Below are 17,291 nucleotides of genomic sequence, written 5' to 3' on the forward strand. Positions count from 1 at the left end.
GACAAAATCTACCTGGTCATTGTGAACCAAGAGAGGGACCAGCGCAATCTATTTGCCAAAATCTTCACATAGATTTTGAGGTCTACATTGAGGAGGGAAATGGGTCTATAGCTGGAGCAGAACGAAGGGTCTTTGTCCTGCTTCGATATCACCGAAACATGGGCCTCCAGAGAGTCGCGGGAGAACAGAGCGCCAGATGCAATCGAGTTAAACGCTCGAAGGAGTAGGGGGAGCAACCTGTCTTTAAACACCTTGTAATATGCGATGGTGAAGCCATCAGGGCCAGGGTTTTTTCCCGACGGTATAGAGGAGATGTCCTGGTCAAGCTCTTGGGCAGTGAAGGGGGCTTCTAACAAACTAAGTTTAGAAGGCGGGAGAACGGGATAATCAATGAACTTCAAATAGTCCCTTACTTTTTGGAGCGAAAGGTGGGGGTCTGTAGCTAAGGAAGCACTCTCGAGGTTGTAAAGCAAGGCATAAAATTGTGCAAAGCAAGCCCCAATCTCAGGCGATTTGAATTTTGGGATCCCTCCGGCATCCTTTACTGAACTAATAAACAAAGCCGAGTGTTGGGCACGTATAGCGTGAGCCAGGACTCGGCCAGGCTTATTGCCCCATTGATAATATTTCCGTTTACATTTACTGATGGAGTAGATTATATTATCAGAGAGGAGTTTATTCAGTTGTGAGCGGGCCTCCGACAATTCCACAAGAGTCTCATCTGACAACGAGGCCTTGTGAGAGGTCTTGAGGGCATGAATCTTATGTAGAAGACCTGAGATCAGAGACTGCCCCTGTTTCTTTTTAGAAGCGCCCAGTTGTATCAGTTTGCCGCGGAGAACACATTTATGTGCTTCCCAGACAGTAAGGTGAGAGACATCATCCGTGATGTTCGTGGCAATATAATCGTCCAGAGCCTTGTCTAAGGCGTCCTTGCAGAGTGCATCGTAGAGAAGAGACTCATTGAGTCTCCAAGTCCATTGTTTATGGGGACCGTGTAGAAGGGCCAAAGTCAAAGTTACTGGGGCGTGGTCGGACCAGGTGATAGAGCCAATAGTGGCATCTATGAGAAGCGGGAGATGTCTATGGCTAAGTAGCAAGTAATCAATACGGGAATAAACCCGGTGCGGATGTGAATAAAAATAGTAGTCACGTCCTGAGGGGTTAAGGGTCCTCCAAGAGTCAGCTAGTTGTTGTGTGTGAAGCAAGCGTTTGACACGGCGATATTTGGATGCAACAAATCTAGAGGTTTAGGATGACGTGTCAAAGCTGGGAACCAGTTAAAATCTCCACCGAAAACAGTGACACCCTGGAATAGAGAATCTAACTTCGGAAGATGAGAATTAAAGAAAGACAATTGGGCTTGGTTCGGGACATAAACCACTGTAAAAGTGAACAGTTGCTCAAATATTTTACAAGTCAAATGGAGGAGCCTACCCGGTACTACCCTGTGTACAGAAACGTCCGAAATGCGCAAATCCCTGGAGAAAACAATAGCCACTCCCTTGGACTTGCTACCTGGGGTGTTAGTTACTTGCTATGTGTCAGGTTCGGTCTGGTTTGTGTCCCCGGAGGGGGCGCTAGTGGGTCAGTGGAGGTAGGATGGAGGAAGAGAGGAGACTGGATTGGATTCCCGCGCATGTGCGCAATGTTATTTATTAACATAAAAGTTCACACAATAAGGCAGCAGAATAACGTGCAGGAATAAACAATAAAAAGTATGCAATGGAAATGGTGCAGCTTGGAAGCTGAGAGTCTATGGAAGGAATGGTAATAAATGTATAGCTACCTGGTAGCAGATGCAGGAGACTCAGGTGAATGTTCACAGTGCAGTTCGTTAGGCACAGGCAGCTAGCAAGCTGCTTCACAGATGAGGTGAAGGGATGCACCTGGAGAGAGTCTCTACTGCTGAGGCTGAAGCACACTGTGGTTGTAGATAGGTGTGGAGCCAAATACAGATGCAGGGGTTGCTGATGCTTGTAGTTCCACGGAGATGCAGGAGGATAACCAGGAACACAGGGGATCTGGAGACTGGAACACAGGGAACCACTGGATGCAGCAGGAGAGCTGGAGTGGTTGCTGGAACTTGTAGTTCCACAGAGATGCAGGAGGATAACCAGGAACACAGGGGATCTGGAGACTGGAACACAGGGAACCACTGGATGCAGTAGGAGAGCTGGAGTGGTTGCTGGAACTTGTAGTTCCACAGGAACACAGGAACTTGCACACTGAATGTCGCAGGAAAGCTGGAGGGGTTGCTGGAACTTGTAGTTCCACAGGAACTTGCACACGGAATGTCGCAGGAGAGCTGGAGGGGTTGCTGGAACTTGTAGTTCCACGGGAACACAGGAACAACTGGGAACTGGAACGGAACTGGAACAGCTGGGACCTGTTGTTCCACAGGTCTAATACACAAGGAACTCTCTGTAGACAGAGGATTGCAAACAGAAGCCGTCTGTTCACGGGATGTGACGTGTTGTCTAAGGCAATGTGAGAGAGCCACAAACTGGAAGTTATACCTCCTGCCCAGAAGTGATTGGACACAAACTGCAGGCAGAGATACTAGCTGGATTAGGTGTCCAGATCAGCTGTGAGTTAGCTGAAGCATTCCAGGCTGCAGAGGACTGAAAACCAGAACTGGAACAGAACTGAACTGGTTAGGTGGAGCACGGTGAGCTGTGGGCTGCAGGAGACTGGAGACTGGAACAGAACTGAACTGCTGGGACCTGTAGTTCCACAGCAGTGATGCGATGGAAAATGCAGATTCCTGACAGTATGCTGTGGGGAAGTAGCGACTGGTAAGAGAGGGGTTACGGATTCCAACCTTAAAATGGGTCTCCTGTACTAATGCAACATCTGCTCTTTCAGATCTCAGTAGACATAGAAGGCTAGATCTCTTCTCCGGTGTGTTGAGACCACGCGCATTGAGGGACAGCACTTTAATCTTCCCCGGGGTACTCATGGTGGAATGAAGTAGAGCAAATTCCCATAAAACTGAAAGTGGAGGAAAGGAAAAGGGGGAGAAGGAAGAGCAAACATGGAAAAAAAGGCAAAGAAGAAAGAAATACAAAAACAATGTAATAACATCAGCGAAAAACCCACAGGAGAGAGACTGAACCGTATCACCTTCAGCCTCCCTAACGGCATAGAGCCAAAGGCAGGTGTATTGGGGGGGAGCGGGAGTGAACCGCAACAGGAACCATGGTGAAAAACAAAAGCATGTTTGAAACTGACACAAAAAGAAAGGGGAAAGAAAAAAAAATAGAATAATCCTATACTAAGAAAAGCAAAATAGCCTGTAGGAGAAAAGGGCAACAGACGAATTCGCAACCCTCACCCCCCACCGACCGGCCCGGGCAAACAAATTAACGAGTTATCAATAACCTCCGTAAACATCTAGGAGTTAACACTAAGCATATATGAGGACTCTTTGAAAAGGAAAAGTTACCCTCCCACAGCACGTTATCAGCAAGAATCTCAATAGGAGGAAAAAAGAGCAAGAACAACAATGTCAAAGAGAAGGGTCCTTCACAGTAAGTCAGTCTTGGAGGGTGACGCAGTCGGCTGGGCTCTTTTCTTGGCGCCTCGGACCTCGTGCCATGGTTGTGAGCTAGGAGCTCGTTTCGGGAGAGGAATCTCAGAAAGAGGGAATTCCCAGTCCGGAATGGTCAACGGAGGTATGCCTAGTGAAGAGCAGAACAGGGAGAGGTCTGCATGGGAAGACAGAGTGTACCACTTTCCAGAGGAACAGGCTTGGAGGTTAAAAGGGAAACCCCAACAGTAGCGTAGCTGACGTTTTCGTAATTCGTCCGTTAGGGGTCTCAGGGATTTCCATTGCTGGAGCGTGTACCAGGAGAGATCTTGATAGAGGCTGATATCAGAGCCGTTGAAGTCGATACCGTCCAATTGCCGGGCTTTGGACATAATCTCCTCTTTCTGGGCGAAGTAATGGAGCCGGCAGATGACGTCGCGGGGGCAATCGGTGAAGAGGCCTCTCGGTCTGAGGGTTCTGTCAAAAGTGATAGCATTGTCTGAATCCTTGTTCAAGAGTTCATTAAATATCTTGGTCAGAGCGTCCACCAGCCCAGATTGGGGAATCTCCTCCGGGAGACCACGGACTCGGATGTTGTTCCGTCTGCCCCTGTGGTCGATATCCATCATTCTGGACTGCAAGGCACGGATTTCTTTGGATTGAGCAAGGACGGAGTCCCTCAACAAGGACATACAGGAAGCGCCAGCCTCTTGGTCTTCCTCCAGGGTCACCAAGCGGTCCGACAGGTGTGAGATATCGCTTTTAATGGAGGCGAGTTTGTTCCGGATAGTGTCCTGAAGGTCTTGCTTGGTGGGAAGGGACCTCATGAAGGTTAGGATTTCCTGGAGATTACGACCGCCCACTGACATAGGGTCAGTCATATTGTCAGCCGGATTCGAGGTCGAGGAAGCAGAGGGAGAAGTTGGGGGGTAGGGGGAGGAGCGGTTCTCCATCTGTGGGGAGGTTGTAGGGTGGAGGAAAGGCCTCAGGTCCGCTTGAGACCTCGTGACCTTTTGAGGTTGGTTGTTGTTGCTCCGCCTAGAGGATTTCGCCCCATACTCCGGGGGGGGACAGCAGGGAGGATGTTTGCAATTAGCTCAGGATGTGTCAGAATCAGTAAGATGTATACAACAGCATAGGTCCTGGGAAGCGGTCACTCCCCATGGCCTGGCATCAGACGGCCATCAGGTGTCCCCGGGTAGAATAGTAGAGAACGAGAGCTCAGGGTGGAGCATTTTGGTACGGAGCAATAGCGTGAGCAGCCAGTGGTAGAGCCGCAGGGGGCACTGTGAGCAGACTGGGCGACAATCAGTAAAGGGGAGAAGCAAGGGAGGCAGGGGGCCTCTACAAACGAGGAGGGGTGTGGCAATTAGGGGCCAGAGTGGGCCGCCTAGGTATGATCCACTCGAGGGGGGGGGGGGAAGAGAGGGTCCGTAGTGCGACCCCTGGAGGTTGATCAGCCCAGCATGGGGCAAAGCAGAAGGGCCCCGCAAATCCGGCTTATGCAGATCCAGGAGGGGCCTTATCAATGCCTAGAGGAGTGAGACGTGTTTTAAATGGGCCGAGGGCCGTAGCTGAGAGGCCCCTAGCCAGACAGTATTCGCCACAGGGGCGGGAAGATGCTGTGCAGGGTGTGGTGTGATCAGCGGGGGGATACCCTAGGGGCACGGGAGGGCAACCCCAGAGAGCCTCTGAATTCAGACAGGGGGAGGGGGGGGCAGGGGCCACTGCCAAGCCGACAACAATTCGCCACAGGGGGCGGGAAGGTACTGTGCGGGGTGTGGTGGGGTCAGCGGAGCAGCGGGGGGCAACCCCAGAGAGCCGTTGAACACAGACAGGGGGCCGTGGCCGATCAGGCGAGCCACCCGCAGCAGCAGGGAACGGGCGCCCGTACACCACTTGTGAGGAGTGGAAGAGGGGACGGGTGGTCACCTCATGCAGGCCGGGGAGGCGGGCTAATGATACCCGAACGCCTCCGGACACCTCCGCCGGGCTCCTGCCGGAGCCCCCTCCGCCGTCCAGGAACAAAGATGGACGCCGCCAGGGCTCCGGAGCGCCCGGCCCAGCTCCAGTCAGGTCCCGGGTCGCCTCCGCTGCTCAACAGGGTCTACTATGCAGGCTGGTGGGAGCCCCTGGCAGGGGGCAAGGTCCAGAAAGCATGCTCAGGCGTCCCGGGAGAGCTAACCACTCGGCGAGGGGACGATCCGAAATTGAGGTCCCGGCTTCAGGGCAGTGAGTAGGCCGCAATCCGTTGGAGCCAGGAAACCGGCTCCCCGACTCCGCAGCACCAACTCACTGCTTACACCACAGGTAGATAATGCTGGCCAGGGAATTTAATATAAAGAGCAGGCATGACAAGGCTGTTTTACACTGTAAAAACTCCCAGGTTCCTGGGAGCTCATAGAAAGTGCAGCCAGCCCCATCAGCCTCCAGGCCACGCCCCCTAAGGATGGCAAATAAACACAATTTACTTAATTTAATATTTCTTTCTAAATATCTCAATAAGAAACTTTTGGCCTAGGGGTGCCGTGAAAATAATACAGATACTCTACGGTGCTGTGATTCAAAAACGTTTGGGAACCACTGCATTAGGGCCTTGTCCTACTATATTCTGACCCTACTTCCACTAATAAGTCATGGACGCAGCATGTAAAGGAGAAACTATTGTAACAGGAGTCTTCCTAGAATATGCTCTGCTACAAAAATTCCACCAGCGACCGACTCCAGGCTTGTGCAAAAACAACAAATACCTTTTATTCAGGTTGCTCCAAAATAAAGATAAACATAAAACAAAGATAACTATCTTTAGTATAAACAACCAGGGAGGTTAGGCCCAGCCTCACTCCCTCTTACTAAATAAGGAACCCTTCAGGTTCCGGCATACTGACACTAGTGCACCAGTCTTCCGTATCCCACTGTCCCTAGCAGGCCTATCACCTGGACACTAACTGCCTTCAGGAGTCCTGACTCATGGGAGAGACTCTGCATTAAACCCATCAACCAGGTGCTGGCTGATGAAGCAGCTTCTTGGGCTAAGAATCCTATAAGACCTGGTCTGGGCCAAATGGATGGGAACCCGGACCATCCACACTTCCCATCCACCCCCAGGACTCTGTGAGTAGCTTTCAGGTGGCAAAGCACCTCTCCTGTCACACTATGTTATGTGCATATTAGGCATACTTGCCTACCTGACCCTCTCCATGAGGGAGAATATGCTCTGTTCCTGGTCTTTCCTGGTAATGTATGATTGCCATCACCTGTGGTGAAACACCTTTCTTATCAATTAACTAGCTCACCACAGGTGATGGCAATCATACATTACCAGGAAAGTCCAGGAACAGAGCATTTTCTCCCTCATGGAGAGGGTCAGGTAGGCAAGTATGATATTAGGCTGTGTTCAGTGCATACAGTATCTCATGCTTCCATCTTGTTTTGCAGTGGTCACAGGTGCTACAGATGGCATAGGTAAAGGATACGCTCAGGAGGTAAGTCATTATTGTTACATTTATCTATGATGTCAGTTGTGACGGAATCAGTAACATTTAATGTAAACGCACACCTTACTAAAATACTTCACTATGCCACATACAGTATATATCAGAAAATTAAGAATAATATATAATATAGATATTTCTAAACTGTAAACTGTCGCCTCATTATGTTAAAAAAAACAATTGGCTGATTTTGCAGCTTGCCAAGCGGGGTCTGGATATCGTGCTGATAAGCCGAACCTTGGAAAAGCTGCAGAAGGTGGCTGCGGAAATAGGTAAAGGAAATTATTCTCTGAAATCAGACACCTTACAATGAAAGCATAATTGTTTGTAATTGTTTGTTTCACATATGAAAATGCAGGAACAAGTTTCTATACCTTGAAAATATCTATCAGGACCTGTAGAAATAGTGAAAATATGTTTTCTATAGTGCCCTGTACGCTATGTACATATTAATCCTGAAGGTCCCTGGGCGGGAGGGGGCTAAACGGCAGCGCCACACTGTTGGGGGGATGGGGAGGCCGGCGGCGGCTGTGTGACGTCTCACGCAGCCGCTGCTCCCAGCGGGTGCGACGAACAACTCCCGGCCAGCCGCAGGAGCTGCGCTGGCCGGGAGTTACTCCTCACATACAACATACCCTCCAACATATACAAATACAAACGCATCGCACAGTGGCGATGCCTTTGTATCAGACCCTCCAACATGACCCGCCTAGATACAAAATGCTCTGTTTCTGGACTTCCCTCTTCATTTATTATTGCAATCACCTGTGAAGAAACACCTTTCTTATCATGTAACTAGTTCAACACCGGTGATGGAAATCATAAATTAAGAGGGAAGTCCAGAAACAGAGCATTTTGTACCTAGTAGGGCGGGTCGTGTTGGAGGGTCTGATACAAAGGCATCGCCACTGTGTGATGTGTTTGTATTTGTATTTGTCCGCATGTCAGGGAACATGATCGTAGTTGTGCTAAATTTAGCCCAGCTACGATCAACTCGGAATGACCCTCATAGTGATTTCAAATTCCTGACCAGTTCTCTTAGAAGCAGTAATTAACCATTGTGTCTTGTTCATTTCCTGCCCATTAGCCAACATAATGGCATTATGCATGAAATGGAGATTGTGCTGATTCTGGGTCGGACACAAAGTGGCTGTGTTTGTGTTGTGCCCGGAAGCCAGATTTACTACCTTATCCTAATGCGAGTAGGACCATGCAGCTTCAAGTGAGAAGCCGCACTGCCTACTGTTTTGCCTCGTTATTTGTATGGACGCTTGGAGAAGCCCTATTCTAGGTGCAAGAGATCCATTTGTAGCAGGCCTACCTTTTCCGTGGGTGTGTCAGTGGCAAACGCAGGATTTGCATGGGGGGGATTTCCAGAACTGGGTGGAGCCAAGCACGGGGGTGGGGACTGAGGTGACCCAGTATATGCTGGGTCCGTAAAACTAGTGTGTGTGTGTGTGTGTATATATATATATAGCTACATATCTACACATATATACATAGGTGTATATACGGTATATATATGTGTAGATAGATATAGATATATATATAGATATATATATATAGATACAGTACACGTATATATATATATGCATGTATATATATATCATATGTGTGTGTTTATATGTATGTATGTATATACATGTGTATATATGTATGCACAAATTGCACATTTATTTATTATTTATTTATTTATTAACAGTTTCTTATATAGCGCAGCATATTCCGTTGCGCTTTACAATTAGAACAACAGTAATAGAACAAAACTGGGTAAAAACAGACAGACAGAGGTAGGAAGGCCCTGCTCGCAAGCTTACAATCTATAGGATGGATATATATGTACTATAATTAAAATAAAGTAAACTTTTATTAAGCACTTACAACTGCCACCAGGAAGAAAGCAGGCTGCAGAGGACGCTAGACAGCCATTAATAATACCCATGCAGCAAAAAAAAAAAAAAAAAAAATATATATATATATATAAATTTTTTTTTTTTAAATTTATTTATTTATTTATTTTGGTGGAGGGAGGTTTCTGGGTGCTCGGAAACCGCCCCCTGGGTGCACCACTGTGTGTATCATTGGGTTGTCTAGGTCAACAGTCACTAGGATCGACCACTTTTGGTCGACGTGAACTACGTCGACACCTGAAAAGGTCGGCATGAAAAACATTGACACAGAAAAATGTCGACTTGAGCTTTTTTTTTCTTTATATTGTTCACTCCATAACAAAGACGGGAACCCTAATTAGTGCACCGTGTCCCCTCACATGGTGAGCGAACTTCAGGTAAAGTTACTATTCCCAGTTGTGATCCACGTAGATCGTAAAGTATAAAAAAGTTATCAAAAATCAAAAAGGGAAAAAACTTGTGTCAACCTTTTCCTGTGTCGACCTTTGTAATGTCGACCTTCTGTCAATGTCAACACTGGAACCATGCTGACATAATGCATGTCGACCATTAGTGGTCGACCTAATGACTGTCAACATAAGTGTGGTTGACCTATCATCCAGATGTTTTCTATATGCATAGAACTGAAGCTACACACCTAGACACTCCCATGAGACAGATCAGATGTGTGCAGTTGCTTTGTCTCCTCCCAGCCACTAGATGCCAATGTCATACAAAGCAAGATCTGTAAATTCACTTGTGTGCATGCGCTGTATACTAAAACTCGCTATTTGCATCCGTGAAATGCCACGCAGCATCAGCCCCATTGTGTATTATTTGTTCAGAAATATTGCTGCTACAGTAATTCCTTTGCTATTGTGCCAATGCTGGATTTATGTAACTGAATACATTGCTGGTAGTGTGTACTGTATACTAATGGTGGTGTATCATTGTTATGCAGTAATAACTGTTTGTTACAGAGAAAGAGTTTGGGTGCAAGACTAGGATTATTCAATTGGATTTTACAAAGGGATCGCATATCTACCAGACGATTCAAGCGGAACTGAAAGGACTGGAGATTGGAATTCTGGGTAATTACTATGTTCATTGTTCTATAATATTGTATAGGTGGAAACATAGATGTAATAACAGAAGACAAGAAAAATACTTTTGGTGTTAGGTCTTTAAGAATAAAAATAAACTATTGTCGTATAGCCAAGGCTGGTCTACAGGCCTGGTGCTACTCGCTCAGCGAAGGGATGCAGTGCAGGGAGGCACTGGGTCGGAGAGGCACCGTCTCTGCTCTGCATCCCTTCCCTGCTGCTGCACCGTCCTGTCCCCCCTGCTGCCAACTGCTGTGCCTGTCACTGTATGACAGGCACTGGCAGCGGCGCCAGCAGCATGAAAAGCCTCCTCCCCTCCCCTGTGTGACAGCGCTGTGTACGGATCTGAGGAGGGGGCGGGGCTTCACGGGACTAAAGGGGGCGGAGCTACACGGACCAGGATGCTGTACAGAGGGAGACTGGAGAGTAATTACAGTGGCAACCAGCCAGACTTACGTAAGTGGAGGGTGAGAGAGAAATGTATGTATGTATGTGTGTGTATGGTGGGTGGGTGTATTGTGGGAGTATGTATGGTGTGTGCATAGTGGGAGTATATATATATATATATATATATATATATAATGTGTGTGTGTGTGTGTGTGTGAGGTGTATCTCTGTGCTCGCGCATTATGGACGCTACTACTGGGGGGGCATTACATGTAAGGACGCTACTACTGGAAGGGGGCATTACATGTAAGGACGCTACTACTGGAAGGGGGCATTACGTATAACAACGCTACTACTGAGGGCATTACGTATAACAACGCTACTACTGGGGGGGCATTACGTATAACAACGCTACTGTTGGGGGGGCATTACGTATAACAACGCTACTGTTGGGGGGGCATTACATTTACGGACGCTACTACTACTGGGAGGGGCATTACGTATAACGATGCTACTACTGGGGGGCATTTCATTTACAGACGCTACCACTACTGGGTGGGGCATTACATATAACGACGCTACTACTGGGTGGGGAATTATGTATAATGATGCTACTACTGGGGGTTATTACATTTACGGACGCTACTACTACTGGGGGGACATTACGTACAGAGGGAGACTGGAGTGTGTATGGTGTGTGTGTGTGTGTGTGTGTGTGTGTGTGTATGGTGGGAGTATATATATATATATATATATATATATATGTGTGTGTGTGTGTATGGTGGGAGTATATATATATATATATATATATATATATGTGTGTGTGTGTATGGTGGGGGTGTGAGGTGTATCTGTGTGCGCGCATATTATGGACGCTACTACTGGGGGGGCATTACATGTAAGGACGCTACTTCTACTGGGGGGGCATTACGTATAAGGACACTACTAAAACTACTAGGGGGCATTACGTATAAAGACGCATCTACTACTGGGGGTGCACTACGTATAAGGACACTACTACTACTGGGGGGGCATTATGTATAAGGATGCTACTACTACTGGGGTGAATTACATATAAGTACGCTACTACTATGGATGAGGCATTACGTATAAGTTGAATAAGATTGTGGTACTGTGTGGCAGAATTTTAAATGGGGGTACTATTGTGTGGCCATGCCCCTTCCTGGCGCGCCAAAGGAGCGCGCTGACCCTTTGTGGGATATGGGAGGGTGCAAATTTATAGTTTGCAAGGGGGCGCTGAACACCCTAGCACCGGCCCTGCTGGTCTGTTTGAGGGATTAAAAGACCCCCAAATGTCAGTCAGGGACTGTGGATGAGATGTACTAAGCCTTGAAGAGTGATAAATTGAATGAAGATAAAGTATCAGCCAAACAGCACCTTGGACTTTGCCCTCACTAGCCTCAATAGAAGAAAGATAACTACTGTACAGGTGAAACTCATAAAATTTGAATATCGTGCAAAGTTCATTTATTTCAGTAATTCAACTTAAAAGGTGAAACTAATATATTATATAGACTCATTACATGCAAAGTGAGATATTTCAAGCCATTATTTGTTATCATTTTGATTGTGAGTTACAGTTTAAGCAAGATAACCTCAAATCCAAAATCTCAGAAAATTAGAATATTACATAAAATCAATTAAAAAAAGGATTTTAAATACAGAAATGTCAGCCCTCTGAAAAGTATAATCATGCATATGTACTCAGTACTTGGTTTGGGCCCCTTTTGCATGAATTACTGCCTCAATGCGGCGTGGCATGGATTCTATCAGCCCGTGGCACTGCTGAGGTGTTATGGTAGACCAGGATGCTTCAATCGCGGCTTTCAGCTATTCTGCATTGTTCGGTCGCATGCCTTTCATCTTTCTCTTAGCAATGCCTCATAGATTTTCTATGGGGTTCAGGTCAGGCGAGTTTGCTGGCCAATCCAACACCGTAATCCCATGGTCATTGAACCAGGTTTTGGTACTTTTGGCAGTGTGGGCAGGTGCCAAGTCCTGCTGAAAAATTAAGTCAGCATCTCCATAAAGCTTGCCTGCGAAAAGAAGCATGAAGTGCTCTAAAATGTTCTGGTAGACGGCTGCGTTGACTCTGGACTTAGTAAAGCACAGTGGACCAACACCAGCAGATGACATGGCTCCCCAAATCAAAACTTCACACTGGACTTCAAGCATCTTGGATTGTGTGCCTCTCCATTCTTCCTCCATACTCTGGGACCTTGGTTTCCAAATAAGATGCATAATTTGCTCTCATCAGAAAAGAGGACTTTGGACCACTGAGAAACAGACCATTTTTTTTTCTTTAGCCCAGGTCCAGTATCCGTCTGTGTGTGGTGGCTCTTGACACACTAACTCCAGCCTCAGTCCACTCGTTGTGAAGCTCCCCCACACTTTTGAATGGCCTTTTCCTGACAATTCTCTCCAGGCTGCGGTGATCCCTGCTGCTTGTGCACCTTTTTCTTCCACGCTTTTCACTTCCACTTTGTATTAATGAGCTTTGATACAGCACTTTGAAAACATCTATCATGAAGGGGCTGGCGTCACAGGGCAAACCTCGGCAGGAGAGGCCAGATTTCTGCCTGTATTCAGATTTTGGTCATACCTTTTATAATGCACTGCCCTCATTCTTCCGCTAAGGTAGAAAGTCATTAACCATACACATGAACAGAGGTGTAGCAAGCGCGCGTCAAAAAATAGGAGCGTGGATTCATAGGGAAGAGGCGTGGCCCAGTTAACAGCATGATAACAGCGGAGCCTCTGATAAGATGGCTCACAACAACAATAACCCGATTTTTGTAACAGCAACTCTGTACAAGTATTGCAGACAATCCGCACTTGGGATGGGCGCCCAGCATCTACTACGGACTACGAGAAATAGAATTATCGGTACGTAAATTCTTATTTTCTCTGACGTCCTAGTGGATGCTGGGAACTCCGTAAGGACCATGGGGATTATACCAAAGCTCCCAAACGGGCGGGAGAGTGCGGATGACTCTGCAGCACCGAATGAGAGAACTCCAGGTCCTCCTCAGCCAGGGTATCAAATTTGTAAAATTTAGCAAACGTGTTTGCCCCTGACCAAGTAGCTGCTCAGCAAAGTTGTAAAGCCGAGACCCCTCGGGCAGCCACCCAAGATGAGCCCACCTTCCTTGTGGAATGGGCTTTTACAGATTTAGGCTGTGGCAGGCCTGCCACAGAATGTGCAAGCTGAATTGTACTACAAATCCAACGAGCAATAGTCTGCTTAGAAGCAGGAGCACCCAGCCTGTGTTGGGTGCATACAGGATAAACAGCGAGTCAGATTTTCTGACTCCAGCCGTCCTGGAACCATATATTTTCAGGGCCCTGACTACATCCAGCAACTTGGAGTCCTCCAAGTCCCTAGTAGCCGCAGGTACCACAATAGGCTGGTTCAGGTGAAACGCTGAAACAACCTTAGGGAGAAATTGAGGACGAGTCCTCAATTCTGCCCTGTCCGTATGAAAAATTAGGTAAGGGCTTTTATAGGATAAAGCCGCCAATTCTGACACACGCCTGGCCGAAGCCAGGGCCAACAGCATTACCACTTTCCATGTGAGATATTTTAAGTCCACAGTGGTGAGTGGTTCAAACCAATGTGATTTTAGGAATCCCAAAACTACATTGAGATCCCAAGGTGCCACTGGAGGCACAAAAGGAGGCTGTATATGCAGCACCCCCTTGACAAACGTCTGAACTTCAGGAACTGAAGCCAGTTCTTTCTGGAAGAAAATCGACAGGGCCGAAATTTGAACCTTAATGGACCCCAATTTGAGGCCCATAGACACTCCTGTTTGCAGGAAATGCAGGAAACGACCCAGTTGAAATTCCTCTGTAGGGGCCTTCCTGGCCTCGCACCACGCAACATATTTACGCCAAATACGGTGATAATGTTGTGCGGTTACATCCTTCCTGGCTTTGATCAGGGTAGGGATGACTTCATCCGGAATGCCTTTTTCCTTCAGGGATCGGCGTTCAACCGCCATGCCGTCAAACGCAGCCGCGGTAAGTCTTAGAACAGACAGGGTCCTTGCTGGAGCAGGTCCCTTCTTAGAGGTAGAGGCCACGGGTCCTCTGTGCGCATCTCTTGAAGTTCCGGGTACCAAGTCCTTCTTGGCCAATCCGGAGCCACGAGTATAGTTCTTACTCCTCTCCGTCTTATAATTCTCAGTACCTTGGGTATGAGAGGCAGAGGAGGGAACACATACACTGACTGGTACACCCACGGTGTTACCAGAGCGTCCACAGCTATTGCCTGAGGGTCCCTTGACCTGGCGCAATACCTGTCTAGTTTTTTGTTGAGGCGGGACGCCATCATGTCCACCTTTGGTTTTTCCCAACGGTTCACAATCATGTGCAAGACTTCTGGATGAAGTCCCCACTCTCCCGGGTGGAGGTCGTGCCTGCTGAGGAAGTCTGCTTCCCAGTTGTCCACTCCCGGAATGAACACTGCTGACAGTGCTATCACATGATTTTCCGCCCAGCGAATAATCCTTGCAGCTTCTGCCATTGCCCTCCTGCTTCTTGGGCCGCCCTGTCTGTTTACGTGGGCGACTGCCGTGATGTTGTCTGACTGGATCAGCACCGGTTGACCTTGAAGCAGAGGTCTTGCTAGGCGTAGAGCATTGTAGATGGCCCTTAGCTCCAGGATATTTATGTGAAGTGATGTCTCCAGGCTTGACCACAAGCCCTGGAAATTTCTTCCCTGTGTGACTGCTCCCCAGCCTCTCAGGCTGGCATCCGTGGTCACCAGGACCCAGTCCTGAATGCCGAATCTGCGGCCCTCTAGAAGATGAGCACTCTGCAACCACCACAGGAGAGACACCCTTGTCTTTGGTGACAAGATTATCCGCTGATGCATCTGAAGATGCGACCCGGACCATTTGTCTAGCAGATCCCACTGGAAGGTTCTTGCGTGGAATCTGCCAAATGGGATTGCTTCGTAGGAAGCCACCATTTTTCCCAGGACCCTTGTGCATTGATGCACTGAGACTTGGCTTGGTTTTAGAAGATTTCTGACTAGCTCGGATAACTCCCTGGCTTTCTCCTCCGGGAGAAACACCTTTTTCTGGACTGTGTCCAGGATCATCCCTAGGAATAGAAGGCGTGTCGTCGGGATCAGCTGCGATTTTGGAATATTGAGAATCCAATCGTGCTGCCGCAACACTATCTGAGATAGTGCTACCCCGACTTCCAACTGTTCCCTGGATCTTGCCCTTATCAGGAGATCGTCCAAGTAAGGGATAACTAAAACTCCCTTCCTTCGAAGGAGTATCATCATTTCGGCCATTACCTTGGTAAAGACCCGGGGTGCCGTGGACAAGCCAAACGGCAGCGTCTGAAACTGATAGTGACAGTTCTGTACCACAAACCTGAGGTACCCTTGGTGAGAAGGGTAAATTGGGACATGTAGGTAAGCATCTTTGATGTCCAGAGACACCATATAATCCCCTTCTTCCAGGTTTGCAATCACTGCTCTGAGTGACTCCATCTTGAATTTGAACCTCTGTATGTAAGTGTTCAAGGATTTTAGATTTAAAATTGGTCTCACCGATCCGTCCGTCTTCGGTACCACAAACAGTGTGGAATAATACCCCTTTCCCTGTTGCAGGAGGGGTACCTTGATTATCACCTGCTGGGAATACAGCTTGTGAATGGCTTGCAATACTGCCTCCCTGTCTGAGGGAGACGTCGGTAAAGCAGACTTTAGGAAACGGCGAGGGGGAGACGTCTCGAATTCCAATTTGTACCCCTGAGATACCACCTGAAGGATCCAGGGGTCCACTTGCGAGTGGGCCCACTGCGCGCTGAACTTCTTGAGACGGGCCCCCACCGTGCCTGAGTCCGCTTGTAAAGCCCCAGCGTCATGCTGAGGACTTTGCGGAGGCGGGAGAGGGCTTCTGTTCCTGGGAACTTGCTGTGTGCATGCAGCCTTTTTCCTCTCCCTCTGCCACGGGGCAGAAATGAGGAGCCTTTTGCCCGCTTGCCCTTATGGGGCCGAAAGGACTGCGCCTGATAATACGGCGTCATCTTATGTTGAGAGGCTACCTGGGGTAAAAATGTGGATTTTCCAGCAGTTGCCGTGGCTACCAGGTCTGATAGACCTACCCCAAATAACTCCTCCCCCTTATAAGGCAATACTTCCATGTGCCTTTTGGAATCCGCATCACCTGACCACTGCTGCGTCCATAACCCTCTTCTTGCAGAAATGGACAGCGCGCTAACTCTTGATGCCAGTCGGCAAATATCCATCTGCGCATCACGCATATATAAAAATGCATCTTTTAAATGCTCTATAGTCAGTAATATACTGTCCCTATCTAGGGTATCAATATTTTCAGTCAGGGAATCCGACCACGCCACCCCAGCACTGCACATCCAGGCTGAGGCGATTGCTGGTCGCAGTATAACACCCGTGTGAGTGTATATACATTTTAGGATATTCTCCTGCTTTCTGTCGGCAGTTTCCTTTAGGGCGGCCGTATCAGGAGAGGGTAGTGCCACCTGTTTAGACAAGCGTGTGAGCGCTTTATCCACCCTAGGGGGTGTTTCCCAACGTGCCCTATCCTCTGGCGGGAAAGGGTATGATGCCAATAACCTTTTAGGAATTATCAGTTTTTTATCGGGGGAAACCCACGCCTCATCACACACTTCATTTAATTCCTCGGATACAGGAAAAACTACAGGCAGTTTTTTCTCACCAAACATAATACCCTTTTTAGTGGTACTTGTATTATCAGAAATATGCAAAACATTTTTCATTGCCTCAATCATGTAACGTGTGGCCCTACTGGAAGTCACATTTGTCTCATCATCGTCGACACTGGAGTCAGTATCCGTGTCTGTG

General features: G+C 47.9%; 1 protein-coding gene across 2 annotated transcripts in view; it reads left to right on the top strand.

Moving 5' to 3' along the window:
- Positions 1 to 17,291, top strand: part of LOC134932299 (very-long-chain 3-oxoacyl-CoA reductase-like) — a 163,940-nt gene that overhangs the window by 89,749 nt on the left and 56,900 nt on the right. For both annotated transcript variants that reach the window (XM_063926607.1, XM_063926606.1), the window contains 3 exons: positions 6,971 to 7,017; positions 7,223 to 7,298; positions 9,896 to 10,006. In XM_063926607.1, coding sequence (XP_063782677.1) covers positions 6,971 to 7,017; positions 7,223 to 7,298; positions 9,896 to 10,006 — 234 coding nt within the window. The remainder of the gene's footprint in view (positions 1 to 6,970; positions 7,018 to 7,222; positions 7,299 to 9,895; positions 10,007 to 17,291) is intronic.

The sequence above is a fragment of the Pseudophryne corroboree genome, chromosome 6 (assembly GCF_028390025.1).
Source record: "Pseudophryne corroboree isolate aPseCor3 chromosome 6, aPseCor3.hap2, whole genome shotgun sequence".
Lineage (NCBI taxonomy): Eukaryota > Metazoa > Chordata > Amphibia > Anura > Myobatrachidae > Pseudophryne > Pseudophryne corroboree.